The 23,330-nt window shown below is 37.5% G+C and overlaps 1 protein-coding gene across 1 annotated transcript in view; it reads left to right on the forward strand.

The window, feature by feature from the left end:
* Positions 1-277: 277 nt before the first annotated feature.
* Positions 278-23,330, forward strand: part of LOC122801281 (thyroglobulin-like) — a 97,580-nt gene continuing 74,527 nt past the window's right edge. Inside the window, exons 1-3 of the mRNA XM_044070828.1 lie at positions 278-431; positions 971-1,138; positions 11,883-12,077. Coding sequence (XP_043926763.1) covers positions 278-431; positions 971-1,138; positions 11,883-12,077 — 517 coding nt within the window. The remainder of the gene's footprint in view (positions 432-970; positions 1,139-11,882; positions 12,078-23,330) is intronic.

Raw genomic sequence — 23,330 nt, forward strand, 5'->3', positions numbered from 1 at the left:
AGTCTACTTGTCAGGTGAACTTTCCTGCATATGTTGGGAGAATGTATCGGGACTTTAAACTACGGGTTGAATTTGTATAGGTTACAGCTATGTTTAAGTGTTGTAGTTTGGAATTGTTTGGTGTTTAGACTGTTGTTTGCATTTTTTAGTGTTCAGGTATGTCTGTTAGACTTGAATATGCTGTGTATTGATGTATAATTCCATAATTGTTAAAGTGTGAGCACAAGTGTGGTAACCTGTGTTGTGGCATACATTTTTTTATTCCACCAACACTAATATGGCTGCTAAAACTGGTAAGAGCACATCCTCATTGAAGTCTTACTTTTCTGAGGCTGAGAATGATGTGATAGTAAAGGCCTTCTATCTTTGTGATGGGCAGCTCCTTGATATACATGACTCTGGCAAGTTCTTCCATGACCGTTTGTCAGGAGGTGATTGAGGATGTCAGTCTTTTGGTGGCCAGGCTATATATATATATATATATATATATATATATATATATATATATATATATATATATATATAGTCCAGCATAAGGCCACAGATATGGCATGGGAGCAGAGAGCTACTGGTGGTGGACTGTTTACCAAACTGAGACAGAAGAGTTCCTGTCATTATTCAGAAATGCAGGCAGCTCATCATAGTTTCACAGTGTGGTTCTGGATGCTGGAGCAGAAATGGACAGGTCCCTGAAGATTTCTACTAGTAATTACCCAGTTATGCTATTCAAATATTTTACATCCACCTTTGCAATTGATAATGACATGCTTATTCTACCGCTCTCTCACCTATTGAGTTTAGATGCATCTAGCACTGATGTAGATTGACCACCTGCACATGGTATGGATATACTTGCATGTATTGGTTATGTTTAGTAGTTAGTAAAGTTATAGCACTTGCAAGTGTAGTTATGGCATTTCAGCTTAAGCAATATGGGTAATTTATCGTTATTATATTGGTGTGTTCACAGAAAAAGAGCTGTCTGGCACCAACTCTGTGGACCTACCTAGGTCTGACATTCTGGGATCCTTATCCTCTGATAATGATGATGCATATGAACAAACACAGTCTGGGACTGCAGGGGGTTTATCAGGTGTAGGAAGTATCACTACACATTCTCTTCAAACATATGGACTCTGTTAGTATATCTATGCAAACCCATGACAACACACCATCTGAGAGTATACAGGTTGATGGAAATACAGTTGACCAGGTTAGTGTGGTAGTCCCAGGTGAAGACATATAGCAGATTCTCTCCCTGGCCACCATAAGTGGGAGGTACCACACATGGGGTGTCAGTAGAGGTGCTCATAGAAGGCATGCTTACTGCCCAACCTAGAGGTCATTGTGTCAGTAAATGCCATCCAGCATATAAGCAGAACCATTGTGGAGGCCAAGGCAAGTTCCACCATGGCCTTGGAAGAGGTTATGAGACTACTGCATGTAGTTCATACTGATACATAAGACTGCATGAGCTATGTGTATGATTGCTTGGGCAAGAGGAATGTCAAAATAGGAGCATGTAGTGTCTCTTCTGTGACATCCTTTAGGGATAGCCAACATCCACAAGCCTGGTCGACTGGTATATCATCAAATGGCTGTGTCATGCTAGATTCTGCTTCCACAATGATAGCACTTCCGCTGTTATATAGGTTGTGGATATGTCTACTTCTGGGTGAGGTCATCCACATGGTCATGGTCTTGCACATTGTCATACTGATAGCTTATCTAGCAGACAACATGCACATTGAAATAGCACTCCAAGTTCTAGCTAAGGTTGTTGAGCTACCAGTGTACCTCCTGAGAGAGGTAGCTCCCATGGATATAGCCATCAATGCAAAATTTTAGGTTCATAGGTTCATAGGTAGGTACTAGGCTATCGGCCCAAGGGCCTACATAAGCCTAGCCAACAAGGTTCCCTGGCTTACTCCACCGAAGAAAGTTATTTTCCTGTGCCACTGTCAAGCAGAGACACAGAAGTGATCCCTGGGGTGTATTTCCTATTTCCCATCCACTCATCAAGATTTTTCTTGAAGAGTGCTAATGAAGAACTTTGCTTGACATAGATGGGTAGCCTGTTCCAGAGTATGGGAAGACTCTGGGATAGGAATCTATCCCTCCAGCATGTCCTGTTTATTGTGGTGACAAGGTTTAGGTCCCTAGAGCGTGTAGCTTGGAGGGATTGGGATTTCTTTAGGTGTAGCATGTCCAACAGCTCTGGGTTTGACACAGCTTTATATGTTAAGCAGAGATCACCTCAGAGTAGGTGATATGCTACGGAGTAAAGCTGGAGTTTTTTGAGATGGTCAGTAATCCTCTTTGTGAGGTACTTCTGTGGCCTTTCCAGCTGCTGCAGATGTCTTGTGAGGTACATTCCAAAAGGGGCATTGTACTCTATAATGGGTCTAATGAGTGTCGAGTAGAGGGGAACGATGACCTCTTTTTTCCTGGATGAGAACCCTTTTACTCACTTACATGCATGGTTGAGATGTGTCCAGTGTGCCAAAACATAATGGTGGGTTACACACTGTGGCTGTATTCCCACAGACAGATACAGTAACCCATGCTAGCTATGACACCTCACAGACACATACACCTCTCACACATGCACACACACACACACACACACACACACACACACACACACACACACACACACACACACGCACACACACACACACACACACACACACACACACACACACACACACACACACACACACACACACACAGTTGACCATGGACTTCCTCACAGTAGACACAAACTCTGTATCTGGACAAAGTGGCCTTAAGTGTTCATACTTGCTATTACCTCAGTTCTGACACTCACACACTTCCCTGTGACAGACATGCATGCCCATAACTCCCCACAATATGCAGATGATACTAACTGTGCATTGTCGTTTGCACAATGCATGACTTGGGTTGCCTATGTCTGATGCACAAAGTGGCCAGGCAATGTATGTGTAGGCAGAGTCTGGATAGCCTGTGCATACCTAATTATTTTTAATGTGTTATTACTCTGCTTAAGATCTATAGTAGTAATAGTAGTAGCAGCAGTAGTAGGAGGAGTGTTGGATAGCTTGCTCACCCACCTGTGCAGTGCTGAAAAATACCTACTTGATGCACAGGGTGACTGGGCAATGCATAGCTAGTTGTTGCCTGTTTTATTTGTATGTATCTTTGTTACTGTCTACATTTGCTGGCCTTATGAGTTTAGTGGAGAGGTATTCCTGTATATGCATCATCACTTTTACTGTCTGCTTAACCTGTTTAGGAGTCATAGTATTTGTGCAAGACAGCTTGATCATGCACCTCTGCTACTGCTATTGAGATTGGCCTAGCCTTGGGCTGCCTTTGGCTGATGCCTGGCAATGCATGGGTAAGCACAGCCTGGTTTGTGTCTCTTCTGTAGCCACTGAACTGCTTTTATTTGAGTTACGTAGCAAGTATATGTGAAATTCATTGTGTCTTAGCTACTGCCATAGCATATTGTGCCTGCCTCTGTCTAACATGTTTTTCTCCTACTGCTGGCTCCTCCCTTGACTCCTCATCTGTAAAAGTTGCTGAATCATGTAGTCCTGGGAACAGTGGTCCCTACACTGGCCACATTCCTGTTACTGTTTCCTAGGTCTAGTATTTTTAAAGGTGGCACACAGTTGATATTTTGTCACATGTGGTAAGGTCATATTGCAGGGCACATCTAGATGTATCCAGGTAGTGTAGATATGACTTGAGCAGTTCAGACATACATTCTATGACATTTCTAGCTTGTGTGGGTCATAAGCTCACAATGATTAAGTCCCAGCCCTTTATCAACACTGCCTTTCAGTGTTAATTTCTGCATGGCTGTGGTTGTAACTTTGCTCAGTGGTATTGTAGTAGCTAAGGTTCTAGGGCATGTTTTCTACTATTTTCTTCTGAGCTTTCCTTGTCACCTGCTTTTCCTTTTCTAATATGGGAAAGACAAACCAGAACTGTCTAAATTCTTTACGTTTTCCATAAAAAGTCATGTAGTCTTTTATTGTATGTTCACTCTCCACTCATTGGCCATATATTCATTTTTTTGCGTCTATATTAAATTATCGAAAGCTCCTATGAATGAATGGCATTTCATTGAATATGCCATTCATCGATTTCTGCTCTTGTGTGAGGCTCTGCCCTCCCACACACACACACACCCTTCGCTAATTACATATACCAACTCTGAGATTGCACTACAATGAAGAAAGAGCAAATTTCCTGATCTTCCGTGTATCACAATCTCATTATGAACAGTTCCGTGAACAACATGTTCGATGTAGAGCACCAAAAATGCCGTTCGCTGAACAGTCTTTTTGTTAATTTAATAGGGACCCCAATTTTTTTACAGTCCTATACTAAATGATATACATCCCCAAAGGGAGTTACCCCCAATAACTAACAATTCCTCTCTTATCATTCACAATTATTGTTTTTGAAATATGTTGACTTTTCCCATCCTTAACATCCATTGTTACCCACACTTCCCAACCCACACTGTGTACATTTCTTATATCACATTTTTTTAACTTCATGTACTTTACTACATAGTGAAAGAAAAAAAATGATTACCTTAAACTCATCCATATCTGAAGTTTTAAATTGTACACTGAATTTTCTTCTTTTGGTTGCAGTCCCAAGCTCTGAAGTAGCGTTTCCATGGTGTTACTGTATTTCTTTTTTCAGTCTCAGTCATACATTTTTCCAGCAAGTTAAAGCTTTCAAATGTCACATCAGAAAAACTTTCAACTCCCATTGTCTATTGTTAACCTATAGTTGCAAAATAATACTATCCATAATGTTATACCTGTTCACATTGCCATCACTTTTACTTTTTATTCTTAGCACTGGTCATCTTTCCTGTGGCTAAGAAACTGCAAATGCCTGTTTCACTCAGTCCCTTCTTCCATTCTTTCTTGCCTTGTTGCATCTGTAGAACTTATTTTTTTCTTGAAACAAAAAATCCTGTTGCAGAGGTAAACCATAGAAACTGGCTACTTCACTAGTTGAAACTACCTCCATTGTTTCCTTTCACCAGCTGTTGTTTTGTGTTTCCAGTCTCTCACTTAATTCCTCCTGTAATACATTCTCCAACATATCACTCCATCTCACTTCCACTCTTTTCTTTAGCTCTACCTGCTTCGGCAAATCTGTCAGTACTTGTGTTTGTACTCCACCATTTTCCAGCATTGTAACAGTTATTTCTTCTCATTCGCTGCTCCTCTTTCCATCTCTGCTGCACTTTCCTCCATCTTGGAATTCCCAGAACTGCAGTAGCAGCCCTCCAGCATCACACAGCAGCTCCAGAGTGCTTCACCCCAAGGTAGGGAAGTTTCCTGGTGTCCTGACTAAATTTTTCGTAATCCTTATATGGCCACTACATAGACTTTGACAAAACCATCTATAAAAAGAAGTACTTAACTGATTTATTTGGTTTCCTACTGAAATGTCGGCACTCATAACACTGAATGCCAACAGAATGAAAAAAAAGATCAAAAATCCAGGAGGTCTGAATCTCAAACATCTGTCTTCTCCATTAAACTTCTGTTTTGCAAGGAGTCAAGCACCCCTGCACCCACTGATTTGGGAGGGATAAATCCCCCACACTCCTAAATGCATATATACCATCTTTGAGACTGCCATACCTTAGAGAAAAGGAAATATTTTAGGAATGGACGTTTTGGACTTGATATATCGAAAGCCATTTTTTGGCCATTCAGTCTCCATGTTTCTAGACTCAATTTAGCAGGTTTTGACATTTGAAATAATTTCCATCAGTGCTTCTTTCTTAAAGCTTGTATTTATGTGTGAACATTAAGATGCTGAAACTAATTACTTTTTTATAATCTGGTCTTAAACCATGAGGACATCTATTTTAATAAGTTTCTCATCCTTCACTTTGTCCACAAATGTTAGCTTTTTTATATTTTAATATCATTGTCTATTATCGCCTGGGACTTTTCTTTCAGGGATTTTATAAAAAATGGACCACAAAACAGTGGGACAATCTGGTTATCAAATGCTAAATAAAACAAATTTTCCCTTTACCCAGGAATGTTTCATATTGGCTGCCATTGTAACTGCAAAACACTAGTGGTTGTCTTCTTTACCTGGTACCTTGAGCTGCATACTGTCTGTCTATAAAGTTGCATTGTTGTTAAACCTGAGAAGAAAAGGTGGGTCCAGTTCATATGGAGGTCCGTTTAAGAGCATACCAAGCTGAATGTTAATGGAACATTTTCCTGAAATCAGAAATCTGTATCAGAGTCATACATCGTTTTATTATCTTTCCAGCTTTTCTTTCTTATTTGTTGTATGATTTCGCTGGCATACTTTTGTTTCCTTCACAGCTGCATACTCATTGTCATAATAATTTTGTTCCATTTTTAACTTTACTGCTTTTCCTTCAGTTTTGTATCATACCCCTTAAAGTTTCTCTCCGTTTCTGTCTCAGCACTCAGAAGCCTGCATTGTCTGCATACCCATGTAAAATTTTATCCCCCTCAGTAATTAAATTTTTTACTTTAACCCTCTCAGCCTCTGTAAAGTACAAAATTTACCCCCCATTTCTAAACAATTTGTAGTAGTGTCTGTCATACAGTTGTGTGGTCTGTATAACAGATGTTGGCAGCTAATTATTCAAAAGAATTGAATGGAAAACATAATTTCTAGCAGTCTTTGTCAGGCAGACCTCTGCTTTACCTGTGAGTGCATACCTGCTATTGCTTAGTGTGAATATTTGAATGTGTGGTGCAGCTGTAAAGTTACCCCTTAAACAACACTGTTAATGATATTGTAAACATATGCAACATACAGCATGGTCAACAAACAGCATACACATATCCACGTGTGCACGCACACACATGCACACACACACACACACACACACACACACACACACACACACACACATATACATGCACCCATATACACATGTGCGCGTGCACACACACACACACACACACACACACCCACACCCACATATATACATGCACCCATATACACATGCGCGCACACACACACACACACACACACACACACACACACACACACACACACACACACACACATATACATGCACCCATATACACATGTGCGCGTGCACACACACACACACATATATACGTGCACCCATATACACATGCGCGCGTACACACACACACACGCACACACATGCACACACACGCACACACACGCACACACACACACACACACACATTCATGTAGCCATACAAAAACTAACTACACTGACTATGCACAGCAACACCCAGCATTAACTGCACATGACAAGAACATTTTTCAGTTTTTCAAACTAAATTTCTAAATGAGTGCTAAACAGCATGTACATTTCTAAGCAGCACTTCAGGGTTCATTGAAACTGTGGATACATATATGGCACAAGCCATCAATGCACTGGAGTGTTTTTAATACTTTTGCCACTACAGTTTGACCATGGAGTCATTTTATACCAATCCAACTGCTCACAAGTTACACCAACTGCTGAGAATACACAAGAAGTAGTATTTGCAAACTTGCTGTGAAAATATATATACCAAGAAATTATTTTTTAAATAAATTTATTGTAATAACGTATGTCAGTTACTTTCATCCATTTAGTTAAGGGACACCATCAGAAATGAAAATATGCAGTGACTCATCCCATTTATAACTTCATGTAAAAAAGGCGTACTAAGAACCCAATACCACCTATATCCAAAATAATTAAAAGTAAGTAATAACTTTTTCTTTAGTTAATCATAACCTACTCAATAAATAACTTGCCTTTTAAAAATGATAGATATTAAAGCATAAATGAAATTAATATTATAAAACTAAAAATATATATACATATGCTGGGATGGCTTTAAGTGATCCTTAACTAAGATGTTGGATATTTTTAAGAATATCTTGGATACTTATTAAGTGAATGATTGTTTTGGTATATACTGGCAGGTTAGAAGGGCATTATTGACCATGCCTGAACTATTTGTATGAAAATATGTATGTATGTATGTATGCATTTAGTCTCTGCACACATACTTACATACATATACACACATAATGTGGAGAATTGCCACTTCATTAACACACATATTTGAGATTTGGAAGGAAACTGATGAATCCAGTTGAAACCAATGTAGGCACAGGGAGGCTACAGAGAATCAACACAGAGGGCATCTCAGTTAAGGAATGACCAGGATTGCTGAGCACTCTCAAGCTACTATGTGAACTATGGTGTCACTGCAATGCCAATATAGATTGTTTATATTTTTAAGGACATGTATTCCACTGTTTCAAGGAGTAACATGTTAAAAATATTTTGTGAATACTTAAAAAAATTTAAAGAATATGAAATATAGCCTAACATCTATTTTAAATTCTGGACAGCTCCATGTTTGGTAGACCATTGTGAAAAACTGGAACAATTTGTAAGAAAAGGCCTGTCAGTCTCCTGTGGAGCCTACTAACATGATGACAGTGGTGGGTTTAAAAAGGGACTGAATCTGAGAGAGAGAGAGAGAGAGAGAGAGAGAGACACAGAGAGAGTGTGTGCTTCAATGCCATTCTGTAAGCATCCTTTGCACCATGTTTAAATTCAGCCCTTGGGCGGGCCCCATAAAGGTACTCAATGCTGACAACCTGAGATGAGATCTTTATGCTCACAGCTTCATATTTTATAAAAGCATCACTGATTCAGGCTGGAGTCTGCAGGAGATACACAATTTAAGGTCAGCATTGGATAGAGCAAGTTGGAGAACAAATCAGTTAACATGTTAAGACAATTTTTTATGTACTGCAGTTCATCTTGCTTATAACTTTTTCCCCCAGATGCACAAACCAGGTAACAAATGGCCTTCTGGCTTCAGTTCATGTAGTGCACTGTAATGTAAAGTAACTTGGCCATCCTCTTGCTTCATACCAATGGTTTCCTGGAGAATTTCCAGTACTTATCTATCATGCCATTAATATCAAGCCCACACTGCTGATACCACATTATTATCAAAATCATCAGTGTACCTGACGTAAGTTTGCTTCCCATATATTCAGCTTAAAACCATGCATCCCTGTACCTGTCTTACCAGCATTACTAACAGAATTCAGATAATATATAGGATTTAGGTCTCTGGTGCCCCTCTATTCTACTTTTTCACTTATTGTGTTCGTTTGTTATGTATATAAAACAGATAAATCCACATTTTGCTACATTAGATGCTGGGTAGTAAGAAGGCTTAGACAATGGGCAAATTGTACATTAAACCCTGACTGGAAAATAAATGTTCTCCACTTAATGCACTGGTAATGCCCACTGAAAAAACAAGTCTGCCTTTTTACAGCAGCAAATTAAGCTGACGTGAAACTCAAACAGTGAAAAAGCAAACCGCTTTATGTGCTAAATAAAATAAAAAAGAAAAGTATGCAGGTGTGTACATGGGTGGGCATGTGTGTGAGTTTGTGTTTGTGTGTGTGGTTTACATGTGTGTGTGATAGTGTAAGGAGAGTGAGTCCGAGAGATAGAGTTAACCAAGATAGAGCACTGTCTGTAACAGTCACCAAAAACTGACATCAACATGGATTCATTACACATTAAGGGGTAATGCAACTCTTAATGTCTGGCTTTACTGATTGACTTTAATCTTGAGTGATTTAACCTAAACTAATCAATGGACAGCATGAAGCAGCAAAACCACAGACTACAAGTGTGGGAGGAGGATGAAGAGTTACAATGCCTTTTATTTTCTTTTTATACTTTTGCTCACAAGGAGATGTCTGAGGATGTGTTTCCACAACAATGTGGCTATTAAGTGGTGTGTGTGTGTGTGTGTGTGTGTGTGTGTGTGTGTGTGTGTGTGTGTGTGTGTGTGTGTGTGTGTGTGTGTGTGTGTGTGTGTGTGTGTGTGTGTGTGTGTGTGTGTGTGTGTGTGTGTGTGTGTGTGTGTGTGTGTGTGTGTGTGTGTGTGTGTGTGTGTGTGTGTGTGTGTGTATGTTTGTGTGACTTATTTTGGATGGAAAACACTTTTTACAGCAACAAGTACATGTAGTAAAGCAAGTTTGAAACATTAGGCAGATGAACTATTTTACTATAATATATATCTATATTTAGATCTATCCTGTTTATCTTTATCTATCTACCGATCTATAAACATAAAACAATTTAACATATACTCCATTCTTCCAGGGTGTGTATTATTGTGGAAATAATGCCTTTACAGGTGTGTGGAGCCCTTGGGCATGAGTTATTTTCACAGTAATACACTCCCAGCCAGGCATTGTTGCTTGCATAATGACTAAATATCTTTCCTTAATATCTGAATGCAGAAAAACATGCATTAGTAATATAACTAAATGAGTTGCATTTCTAACAGCTCTGATTCTCCTCACACAAAACACATTCCCTATATGTATTACATTCATATTTAATGGGAACATAATTTCTATTATTCCTACTTTTATTAGAAATAGGAAATTCATATATGCCAGTGATAAAATAGGTTAGCATGAAGGCATGTAATTTAGTATGTATTTATAAATTAAACTTTTTAGTGTTTATACCATTAGCTGCTGTTTCTAAGAGGCATGAAGAAAACATAATTGTCTTGAAAATCTAGCTTTATTAAATAAATGGATAAAAACCTTGTATGTTAACTTGATATGATAATGCATTGAAGATCTACAACATGTCTGGCGCAGCACATTACATGCTAGGATGCCCTAGGCATATATCTAGGATGTCTTTCACTTTTCCTTCTGTGGAGATCAAAGTTTGTTCAACCATTATTTTACACAGTGAAGTTAGGCTGAACCCTGTGCCATATGGCACTGTCTTTTTAATTCGAAGTGTAGACTGGCCTGAAACCTCTGACAGGAAACTTGCAGCTGGTTTAAATGATTTTGATCTCATTTAAGACTTAGTAAACTTATTAAATACTGAGTGTTAAACAAGATAAACATTGGTGGCCTTTGAAGAATCATTTTTTCATTTCTAACCAGACTTCTTTGGTAAAGCCTTTCAAGATGTGTGCAGCCATAGAAAAAGCGGCACATTCCTATATTATATTTTTTCAGATGACACAGAAACATAGAAAAAGGAAGTGTGTTATTAGCCTCTATAGAGTAGGAAATATATGTTTAATACCAAAAGAACCTTATACTGTAAATAGCATCTCAGCCTAGTGTCAGCATGCTGGATGTTACATGTCACACTATTGTACTAAGAACTCTACTATAAGCCTTATATTAGCCCTTAAAGGGTTAGAAATTGAATGGTTCTTAGGTTTAATGTGATATGATTGAGAGATGGCCTCCCCTTCAGCACTAGTGCTGTATACTCCTTTACATTTTTCAAGGTTTATGGTTCCAAAAACATATCTTCTTACTTAATAACGATGGGCCACAGCCTTATGCAGCAACTGCAGTTGTTTTTAACTATGGAGATGGAGAGACACAGAGAAAACCTAGCGCATGGAGCAGGTCTTCCTTTAAGCTTAGAACTTTTTGAAAGACTGTGGGGAACAATGGAATTGTACAACTTGTAGATAAGAATAAACTTTAAAAGATTATTAAGGCATTTATATAAATCTATAAGTTTGTACTGTATGCAAAGTCACTGTTTTACATAGACTATTTTAATTCAATTCTTATGAAAAAAGTACAGCCAAAAAACACACGACAAATGTGCAGGACCAGAACCAATAACCAGCACATTTGCTGTATGTTTTTTTGGTTATTGGTTCTGTTCCAGCACATGGAATTTATTCCATGGAGGTATCTGCTATGGAATTTTCCCATTTGTGCAGTATTTCTTCAGCTTATGGAAAAGTAACATATCTTGTCATTGTTATGAAATTCTCTTTTTTTTAAAGCACATCCAAAGACAAAATGTGAGCAACAGACACCCCATAAGGTCCCCAACCTTGGAGCCTTCATACCTCAATGTGATGAGAAAGGTGATTACCTTCCAATGCAGTGTTATGGTAGTACTGGGCACTGCTGGTGTGTGGACAGGAATGGAACAAGGATTGCAGGAACTTTACGGCATGGAGATGCCAACTGCCAAGGTAATGTTTTTTATTACCTGGTTTCATAAAATGTCAATAAATGAAACGTTTGTGTGAATGCTTTTTTCCTGTCAGGAAATATGGAGCTCTATTGCCAGTTTATAAGAAAAGGGTACAATTTAGAGAACCACTCCTGTACAGTATCTACATTATTGTCTAGGACAATGTAATAGAAGGTGCTAAAGCTATGAAATTTGTTAAAGGATGGCAAAAAAACAAAAACAAAAACAACTTTGACTTCCAGGCAGAAAGAGTGCACATGATGGGTAATCCTGCAGAGTCCTCCTTGAACTCAAAGGATCTAATTGCTAAATATTGCAGCCATAAAATCAAAGTTTGACTGTTTCTAATGGTAGGAGAGAAAATGGTTGTAGGGATGACTGCTTACTACATCAGAGCTGATGAGGGCTTCTTTGCAGAAATGCAATATATGATAATATTTTCTTCCTACAATAAGAAAGCTGGTGCAAAAGGGGGTTTGATGTAGCAGATATCCCCAGTGTGCTGAAGCTGATATCCCCAGTGTGCTGAAGCTGATATCCCCAGCCATGCTGAAGCTGATATCCCCAGTGTGCTGAAGCTGATATCTCCAGTGTGCTGAAGCTGATATCCCCAGTGTGCTGAAGCTGATATCCCCAGTGTGCTGAAGCTGATATCCCCAGTGTGCTGAAGCTGATATCCCCAGTGTGCTGAAGCTGATATCCCCAGTGTGCTGAAGCTGATATCCCCAGTGTGCTGAATCTGATATCCCCAGTGTGCTGAAGCTGATATCCCCAGTGTGCTGAAGCTGATATCCCCAGTGTGCTGAAGCTGATATCCCCAGTGTGCTGAAGCTGAAATCCCCAGTGTGCTGAAGCTGATATGACAAGGTAAGATTTATCACTCACTGTCTATAATGAAGTTATGTGTAAAAGCGTAAACTGGTAGCAAAGTGTCTGCAGTGAGGATACAAGGATGGGGATCAGCCTTCCAATAAAGTTCTAGCAATCATCTAAATGTTCACAATCCAGCTGGGCAGAGAAAATAGAACAGATAAGCAATGAGAGTCCATGAGTGAAAACAGGGGCTTTGTAATCAAATATCTGAAGAAGACAGAGTGTGTGTGTGTGTGTGTGTGTGTGTGTGTGTGAGAGAGAGAGAGAGAGAGAGAGAGAGACGTATTCCCAAATAAACTCTCTCAAAAGCTTGAAACAAACACGAAGACACCTGAATATGATTAACATAAGCATTATCTTCAAGATAGCAGCTACTGAAGACCTGTAACATTATACGGCAGGCCATGCCACTTGGGTGGTGATATTGAGCTTTGTGTGGTTTCAGGAGGAGTACTTTATGGAAAGCATAAAATATGTTGGCTCCTAGTAAAGTTGTGGCACATTATAACTGAGATACCTTATTTCTCTCATCTGTTTTTCATTCATATGCAAGCTGAGTTCTGAAAGCTCTGATGAACATGCTGATTGTATATGAATAAGTTAAAGCTGTGACAGGTTTCAGGTCCATTACCTATCTCAGCATTCTGATGACATAAACAACCTGACATTATTATATGTGATCACTTAGCTCTGAAATGCTGTTTAGGTATAGTTTTGTCTTTAGTTTTCTCATATTGAAGAAGGGTGCCACACGCTCTTCAGCAGAAAACAGAAGTGAAGACTTAAGTTTATAACTTCAGCTAACAGCATTCAGGCCTGAGGCCATTAAGGAATGGTAATTCCTCAATACTAGGAAAATAGCAAATCACCTGTCCATTCCTCCATTCATGATTAATGTTAACCTATTCTATAAGGAGGGAATTTTGTGTGTAATATATGAGGTTATGTAAACTTTTGTCTTAAACATATAATTATTATGTTTGTGAGTCATGTTCTATCTACCCACAGTCTCTCACTACATAAATTGCCATTTTACATTTTCTTTAGACTCTTTTAAGTCTAATTGCCTTTTATTCTATATACAAAATACATTGTTGTATTCTATAAAAGGTCTGATATCAATTTTATATATATATCTATCAATTTTTTATTATTATGCATAGAAATATTTCTAGCAATACACCTGTCTCTCTTTAGTAGAATGGGAGTTACATGCTTAGAAATAGAACAATTGGACACCAACATTCCCAAATATTTATATTCACTAATAACAGTTAATATATCATTTTGCTATAAAATTATTGGATGATTTATAACATTTCCAAAAAAATTGTATAACATTGCATTTCTTCTTCTTCTTTCGGCTTTTTCCCAGTTAGGGGTCACCACAGTGGATCACCTGTCTGCTCAAGATTGGCAGTGGAGTTTTATGGTGTTGAGTTGTCAGCCTGGAGCCCAACCTTCCACAGAAGACATGCACATGCACACCTAGGGCCAATTTAGAGTGTCCAATCCACCTACAGCATGTCTTTGGGATGTGGGAGGAAACCGGAGCACCCGGAGGAAACCCACGTGACCACAGGAAGGACATGCAGATTCCGCACAGTAGGCACCCCAGCTGAGGATCAAACCGGAGAACCTCTTACTGTGAGGTGGCACTGCTAACCGCTGCACCACTGTGGCCGCCCATAACATTGCATTTACTGGTGTAGAATGTAATGCGGAATTCATTTGCCCAGCCTGATAATAAAGGCAAATGAGTATTAATCTTACAAAAGTAAGTTCCACAAGCTACAATAAAAAACATGCTTGTAATCATAAGCTTACCTATTTATCCAACATCTTTTAATAATAGGAACTGTTGAAAAAAACAATATTAAACAACAATATACCAATACAGATTTATGAAGAGCACAGGAGGTTACATTAAAAATATTGAGTTCTTTCCCATAACAGTAACATAGTGTTTCTTAGCATAAAGGCATTCAATAAGCCAATTAATTATATATGGAATATAATTACTTTAAACCAAAGTATCATAAATTGTCTTACATAGTATAATTTCAAAGGATTTAATTAAATCCAATAATATAAAAACAGCTGTCATTCCTTTGCCTATCACATAAATAACTTGTTCATAGAACTCTTTTAAATTAGTTAATACTGATCTCCCCTTTGAAAAGCTATGTTGACTAATTTCATATACGTTATTTCATATGTTTTAATATACATTATTCTGTCAGACACCTTTCAAAACATTTGCTTAAAGTGGAGGTTAAAGTAAATAAGTGATATCAGACTTCTTACTCTTCTTATAAAATGAAATAACATTTAAAAATGTTCAAGCCTTTGTTACTGAACCATTACAAAGAAGAAAATTAAATATACATGTCAGTGGACCCTTAAATTCTTCCAAAATTATTTTCAGTAACAGGTTTCTAATTGCTATATTACTTATAGAAATTATCAGACAATCATCAGAGATTATGTGTAATTTACAGATATTTGCTATGTTATTTCCATGATTGCTTGAAATATTATGAAAATGTTTATTGAATTCATTACATAACATAAATGGATTTATAATCATATTACCCTTAATCACAACTGTCAAAACCAAGTTTGATTTTTTTGCGATTTATTGTATTTACAATATTCATTTTTGCTAGCTTTGTTGGTGGCAATGCTGATATCAAAATACAACTGTCTTATCTTTATCTTCTTCTTAAACTTCTTAATTTCTTTTGTTCTTATATTAAAAATATATTTATTTGGTTTTGTAGGAAACCTTTGAAATGTATGGAATAATCTTTTTTGTATAATCTGATTAGGTCTCTTTTCCACCAATAAGGTCATTTATTGAATTGAGTTAGTTTCCATTTTTTCCAGTAGTACCTAATAATGAACTTTTTATGTGTTTTATGGTAAAATTCAGATCATTGTTACCATCTTGAATTAATATTTTAAAATATTTAATTTTACCTTCAAGTAGCTTATCAGTTATGTTAGACAAAGCTGTTAGTTTGAGACCTGAAAGTAATGACAGATTTACACTTTCCTTGTTAATAGCACATGACTTTCTGTCATAGTTTATCATAGAATTATAGTTTCAAAGATGTTTGCTTCTTTAGTAGGAAGTGAGCCAACTTTGCGCTTTCAGTAACATTATCATATCTAAAGTCTTCCTTTGTTAACAAACTATTCACCCCTCCCAACGATCTTAATTTTATTTTCCTCTCTCTATTGTTTTTCTCTCTTATATCCACATTCTCATGACTATCCCCACTAATGCTCTTATTCCTTACAAAAATATTTTATCCTTAGTCTCTGTGCCATCCAGTTCATCTTTTTTTTTGTCTTTGACTAATATTTTAGGGATAGAATATTCTAGCCTAGATGGAGAAATAGTATGATGAAAATCTAACTGATTTAAACATCATCCTCTATTTCCTGATTGTTTTCACTTATACCTAATGATACTTTTTGTATCTTTTGACTTTTATAACAGTTTTAATGCTTTCTTTTCTTTTTTTACAGTTTTTGGTATTTCTGATTATTTTTCTATGTCCTCCTTACCAGTTCTAACTTTATTAGAATACTGTTAACCTTTATTAATTGTACAATTTCCATAGAATATTATAGACCAATTAAGCACTCATTAAAATTGGACCAGTTTCTAGTCAAGTCTTCAGTATTAGCTCCTAAAGTGTCAGAGACATCTGGAACATCAGGACCATCCTTTAAACAAGAATTGATGCTGTTAGCTAATAAACATATGTCTTCATACCAGTCAGATAGAGAAAAATAGTATTTGTTTTTAACAATTTTCCATTACAACATTAGCAAAAAATTGATGGATCTATAGTTTTACATTTGACTACTTCAAAAATATTTTTTGCAATTAATACCTTTCTTATCAGAATGCTGACAACTTTTAAAAAATACCTTGTACCCATTACATCCTTCAGAGCATATTTATGTAATGTGTACATTTTATATTCAAGTAACATATTCTTGCTAACAAAAATACAAAATTACTACCTCACAGAAGAAAGACAAAACAAAAATAACTACAGTCTAAATATATCACATCTGAATCCTACTGAGTACTGATCCAATATAACTAAAAATCTGATTAAAAATAATACATACAATGAAAATAAAATGCAATTATAATATAATACCTTTAAAATGCTAGTATATTTTCAAAGATTAGCAACTAATCTATTTAAATTGCCAGTATTAACTGCAAGGGAGCCCGCAGGATTTTTTGCAGGGGGGTGCAAACCCAGAGCCCCACCCACATAGCTCACCCCGCCCCCTGCCAACACAGCCCCGCCCAAGTCCACCCACCCCAAGCCCCGCCCACACAGCCATTCCAGTGTCCCATTACTTGGCTATTTCTCCCCATTTACTGTAGACACTGTTCAAATCTGTGTGCATACTGTTTTATGCTTTAGTTCTACAATGATTACAGGCAGTTGGATTTAATTTACAACTTTTATTTCAAACATTATAGCCCAAACACTGAGACATTTACTAAACCTAAACAAAGCAATAGTCTTACAATGAAAACAGACTTGGCATTAAAGCTTCTCTACTTTTGAAACTCACATTCAATGAAACAGCATTGAAAACCACATTCAAAGAAAATGCATCTGGCCAGTGGCAGGTTATTTACCTTTGAACTGTTTTCAAGCAATAGGCATTTACAACTTTTATTTCAAACATTATAGCCCAAACACTGAGACATTTACTAAACCTAAACAAAGGTCTTACAATGAAAACAGACTTGGCATTAAAGCTTCTCTACTTTTGAAACTCACATTCAATGAAACAGCATTGAAACCCACATTCAAAGAAAATGCATCTGGCCAGTGGCAGGTTATTTACCTTTGAACTGTTTTCAAGCAATAGGCTCCTTGCACACCGTTAGGGCCATGCAAAAGTTATTTGATTTACCTGATTGTATTAATTATAATATATAATTGAATTATATCCCTTGTATTATACAGCAGCACTTGTTTGAGTGACTCTGCTGAAGTAAAAGTAATCTGAATAATTCCACATTAAAGATATCTGAAACTAATGAAGATGTTGTTGCTAGAAAACAACTGTATATTTCAGTGTTTCATCTACAAATTCAGTGCCTGTTGCCGTCAAAGAATAAATTGCCTATGTTAAATTAAAAAAAATGGTAAGCTGGTATATTGCAATAGAAAATGGATGACAAGCTGAAAAACAGGTTCATAGTTATTAGGCATCTCATCCAAAGGAGGACATCCTGAGGACTGCAGCATACAAATGTATATGCTGTAGGAATAGAACCTCAAGCCTTTACATTAAGATGCAAGTATTCTACTTGTGGTGCTACTAACATAGCTTTAAAACTTTATACCACAATAGAGATACCATTTGCTAAACAAAACAGTTGCACATTGTAAATAGACTTGGCATGAGCAGCAGTGAACTTAGCTTCCCTTAAAACTCACAGTTCCTTGAAAATGCACTTGAAAATTCCACCTGTTAACTCTAACTTGGGCATTTCACTTTCTCACAAACATACCACACCCTCAAGGCCTCAACCTTAGTGCAAGAAATCTGGACAAAGCCTAAAATAAATAGGGACAGATTATAAATATGGCTCTCAGAAACTTAGAAAATTGCAAGAGTAACAGGATTTGTGTTGGTATGCATTTTCTAAATGACATGACACCTAAAACTGAAATGTCTCATTTAGCAACTTCAATCCTTTTTAGGAGGAATATGGGGCAAAAATCTGGACAGCTGAGGGTATGCTACCTCCCTCTTATACACACACCAAATAATTCTGGTCAGACAAATTAGTTCTGGGAAGGTTGCACTGAACGGCACCGTGCTTGAGCTGAAGTGGGTGAAATCCTGGTAGCCAGTGATAACTGATCTGCAGCTCAGCATTGTGGAGCATTAAAGCATTTTTAGCAGAGCATTGTTTCATCACTACCTATTGTGTTTGCACATAAGCTGTAGTTATTTTAAACATTTGCCTTTTTTGATTACTACAGAGTACATTTACCCACCAGAGCTATTGTGTTTTGACTTCAGTGTGGAGCTAGTTGTTGCAGGGCTTGGCTTTTAAATAAGGTAGCAATGCTTATTTACCATATACCATTAAAGCCACCCTGACCCAACTACAAGTGTACTAACACACAGACGCTGCTATAAGACACTGGTCTGCAATAAAATGTAATGAGCTTCTGAAAATACTGTAATCCTGTCCTTTTATTACAATTAATATAAAATACTTCGAAATAAGGTAAAAAAGCTCATAATCTTAGACCGACAAAACTACTTTTCCACACTTCAAAATAATAAAATCAAACCCTCAGAAATTTTGGAAAGGTATCTCTACTCTACTTAACTCCAGCAAACCAGATACCCCTACCCCAGACCCAAACGCTCCTGACCAAGACTTGGCTACCCAATTTAACTCTTTTCATTGAATCCATTTCCAAATTAACGCCATCTTTCTCTAACACCACTACACTGCTACTACTTCCTCATTCCCATCTACTAACTCCCATCCCTCCACTCCTCCTACTACTTCATCAGCTTCATCTGCCCCTAATTCTCCCTCTTCACACTCCTTTTCCTCATTTAAACCTATACCCAACTTCTACTATAAAGAAATTCCTTATGAAACTGAAGCCATGCACCAATGCTCCTGATAACATCCCTTCTTACTTTCTTAGCAAAGCTGCTGAAGCAATCGCTACCCTATTAGCATTTTAATCAACTGCTCTATCCAAGAATGTATAGTACCCCAAGTCTGGAAAAGGGCCTTTATCATACCTCTACATAAAAGGTGGCAACAACAACAATGTTACTAATTTCCGCTCCATCGCTATTCTGTCCCCCATCTCTAAACTCCTAGAAAAGTGTATCCAACTACAACTCCTTCCACATCTCTTAGATAATCACCTACTAACTCCCACACATGGAGTCAGACCACATCATAGCATTATGACCGCCCTCCTCTCCTTCCTTGAAACTGTAAATAAAGCCCACGACTCTGGCCAAATTGTTTCTACCCTACTACTCGACCTCTCTAAGGCCTTTGACACACTCTCACAGCCTGCTACTAACTAAACTTTCTAAACTTAACCTATCTCCCTCCTCCTTGAACTGGTTCTCCAGCTACTTATCTAACAGATCTCAAGCAGTCAAATGGAAAAGGCCACCTCCTCATTTCTAAATACTCCTACTGGGGTACCCCAGGGCTCTATACTGAGTCCCCTTCTCTTCAATATATTTATAAATGATTTCTGCAACTCTATCCCATTCTCAGACATCATCCAATATGCCGATGATTCTGCTATTATCTGCGCTGCCACCTCTATCCCCTCACTCCTAAAACTGACTCAAGATGCTTTTATAACAACTGAGCAATGGATGAAAAGGAATCACCTAGCACTCAATGCCTCTAAAACCAAATTAATGTTATTCACCCCTCTAAGGCAACTTCTTTCAATATAAACACATTCCACATCTCTAGACAAAATAATCTACCCCTGGAACTGGTGTCTGAGACCAAGTTACTTGGGCTCCAAATTGATAACCAGCTCAAATTCAACTCCCACCTACAGTTAAATATCAAGAAAACCCGGTATGCTTTACCGACAAAATCATTACCTTACACCTGCTACCAAAATCACCCTCTACCTCATTTCTTATCCCTCCTTCTCTATGGAGCTCCACTCCTAACTAATCTACAGACCTCTCTAAAACACAACTTTCCTCTTGCTACAACAAAATTGCCAAGTTCGCTACAAACGACGAGTCCTCCACCCACGACTGTTCCTCTCTCCAACAACTAGAAATAGCTAGAGCTACCCAGTTATCTCACATATACTCAACTAAATCTTGCACATAAGCTCATTTTCAACCCCTCCCTTTGTCCCTCCCTTTCATCAGCCTTTAAAATGCACCTTCCTGCAAGAGTATTAAGGTCCAACAATCAAAATCTATTAGAAGTATATAAACCAACTAGTCCCCAGGCAAAAATCTTCTGTCTTATGGCCTTGCATGCCTTTGGAACTCCCTACCACCTTCCATTCGCACCACCCCAACCATTTTATATTTAAAAGATCTCTTCACTCACATCTAGTATCCCAGTGGGAATGCTCTTGCTCCCACACCACATAACACTTGCAAACTCCATCTTCTTTCTTCCTCTGTTTCCTCCTGCAACTTTCCTAATTACCAACCCTAACTCATACATATTATTATTCCTACAATAATCAGAAAGAATATACTAGGCCACACTTCCCAAGTATTGCTTCCCTAATACATTATTGCTTCTCAGTACTTTTGTGCATTGCTTCCTAATATGTTATTATTCCTCAATATTGTCATGAAATGCTTCCAAATATGTTGTTATTTCTCAGTGCTTTTGTGCTAAATTTCCCTTTAGTCTGTATTACCTATTAATTTCATCACTAGATTGTACTCGCTCTAGTTGTATTATTTTCAAATTGTTATTTCTTGTATGATTAACTTCTGTGTAATTGTATAATTTGTATGATTAACTTCTGTGTAATTGTATAATTTGTATATCTATTAATAACCTACTTAGTTTTGGAGCTTTTCTCCCCAGGACTCCATTGAAAACGGGTTCATTTGGCCCAATGGACTATCCTGGCAAACCAACTGCAAATAAAATAAATAAAACTGTCATATGCATTTCAATACCCAAGGCTTATACATTATCTAGTCATGTAAATATTCTCTGCATGGCAACAACGAAAAGGCTTTCAATGCTGGTAATTCTTTAACAATATACTTACTAAAGCTTACTTGCATCTTACAATATCCGACAAGCTTACTAAAGCTTACTTGCATCTTACAATCTCCGACAAGCTTACCTGATGTTCATTAAACCATGGCTACTTAAACAGAGCAACAGGGCACTGTGACAGCATACAATTCCAGAATAAGAAGCATAAATCAACAGTACAAAAATCTGATAGAAAACCAGAACATTTTGCAAAATCAAGGACAGATGAAAAGCCACGGTCGTATTTGTGATCTACTTTGGATGGGGGAATACTCTGCACATTTACACTGCATAACTGCTCCTTGCCTTCCATGGACACATCCAGAGCCACTACAATGGGGAGTGGGGTGCAATAAGTATGTCACAATTTGAAATGTCTCTGGCTGACAGTGATGGATCTGACACACATACCTCTCAACTTCAGAGCAAGAAATCTGGACAAAGCCATACATAGAACTAGAAGTGTGACAAGCCCAAAAATAAGGCCAATTTTTAAATATTGCTCTTATAACTTAAATAGAACAGGTAGATCTTGCATTAGTACAAGTTTTCTGAAGGGTATGAAATCTGAAACTCAAATGTCTGCCATTATTTTCTAACTTCAATCTTTAATGACTTGCCACTAATTTGCCAGAAAACCACAATTTTATGAAAAACGGACCAAAATGTGATGCAAAATACCTGTCAAAAGGGACACCTTTTTAATATTAACAGTTAACTTGAAGCAGCTAACAAAATAAGAGCATCCACATGCATTTCTGAAATAAAGGTAATCTATAAGTGATCATTACAGTTGTATATAATTGTAAACCCTCCACATTTTCTTCCCAAAATTGCCATTTTGGAGGAGGGATTATTAGGGGAGAGCAACATTTTGAGCCAGAATTGGGGACAATTGAGATGTTTGGATATTCCTAATCTACAAAGTGATTTGCACGTACCACTCAACCTCTTAATGCAGGAAATCTGAACAAGGCCAAATATATTGGGGAACATACAAACACTACTAAAAATTGCTCTTGTATAAACGTAAAGACAGTCTTGCATTAGCATGCATTTTTCTGGAGGTTATGACATCTGAAACTCAATGTCTGTCATTTAATGGCTTCATTCCTAAATGATTTGCTAGAAAATCACAAATTTGAGAACAAACCAAAAATAAGCAGCAAATATCTATTCATTCTGCAAAGATATGGACAACTGAGAGGTATAGTTCAACCGGGGCTGTCTGAGCTTGCTACCCCCTCACAAAATCATGGTCAAATGGAGCCTCCCCTGCAGCCATTCCAATGTCCCATTCCTTGGTTATTTTGCCCCATTTATCATAAACACTAATGTGCATACTGCTTTACTTCTGCGATGATTTAGGATTTCATTTGAAAGTTTTATTTTGCATTTTACAGCACAGACCCTAATACATATCTGTTAAAGCAATGCAGTCTCACAATGAAAATAGACCAACATTAAAACTTCTCTGCTCTTGAAACTCGCATGCATTGAAACAGCACTGAAACCCACTTTCAGAGAAAATACATTTCGCCAATGGCAAATATTAACTCTGGG

Source organism: Protopterus annectens, chromosome 4.part1 (genome assembly GCF_019279795.1).
Source record: "Protopterus annectens isolate FY-2018-M chromosome 4.part1, PAN1.0, whole genome shotgun sequence".
NCBI classification, from domain to species: domain Eukaryota; kingdom Metazoa; phylum Chordata; order Ceratodontiformes; family Protopteridae; genus Protopterus; species Protopterus annectens.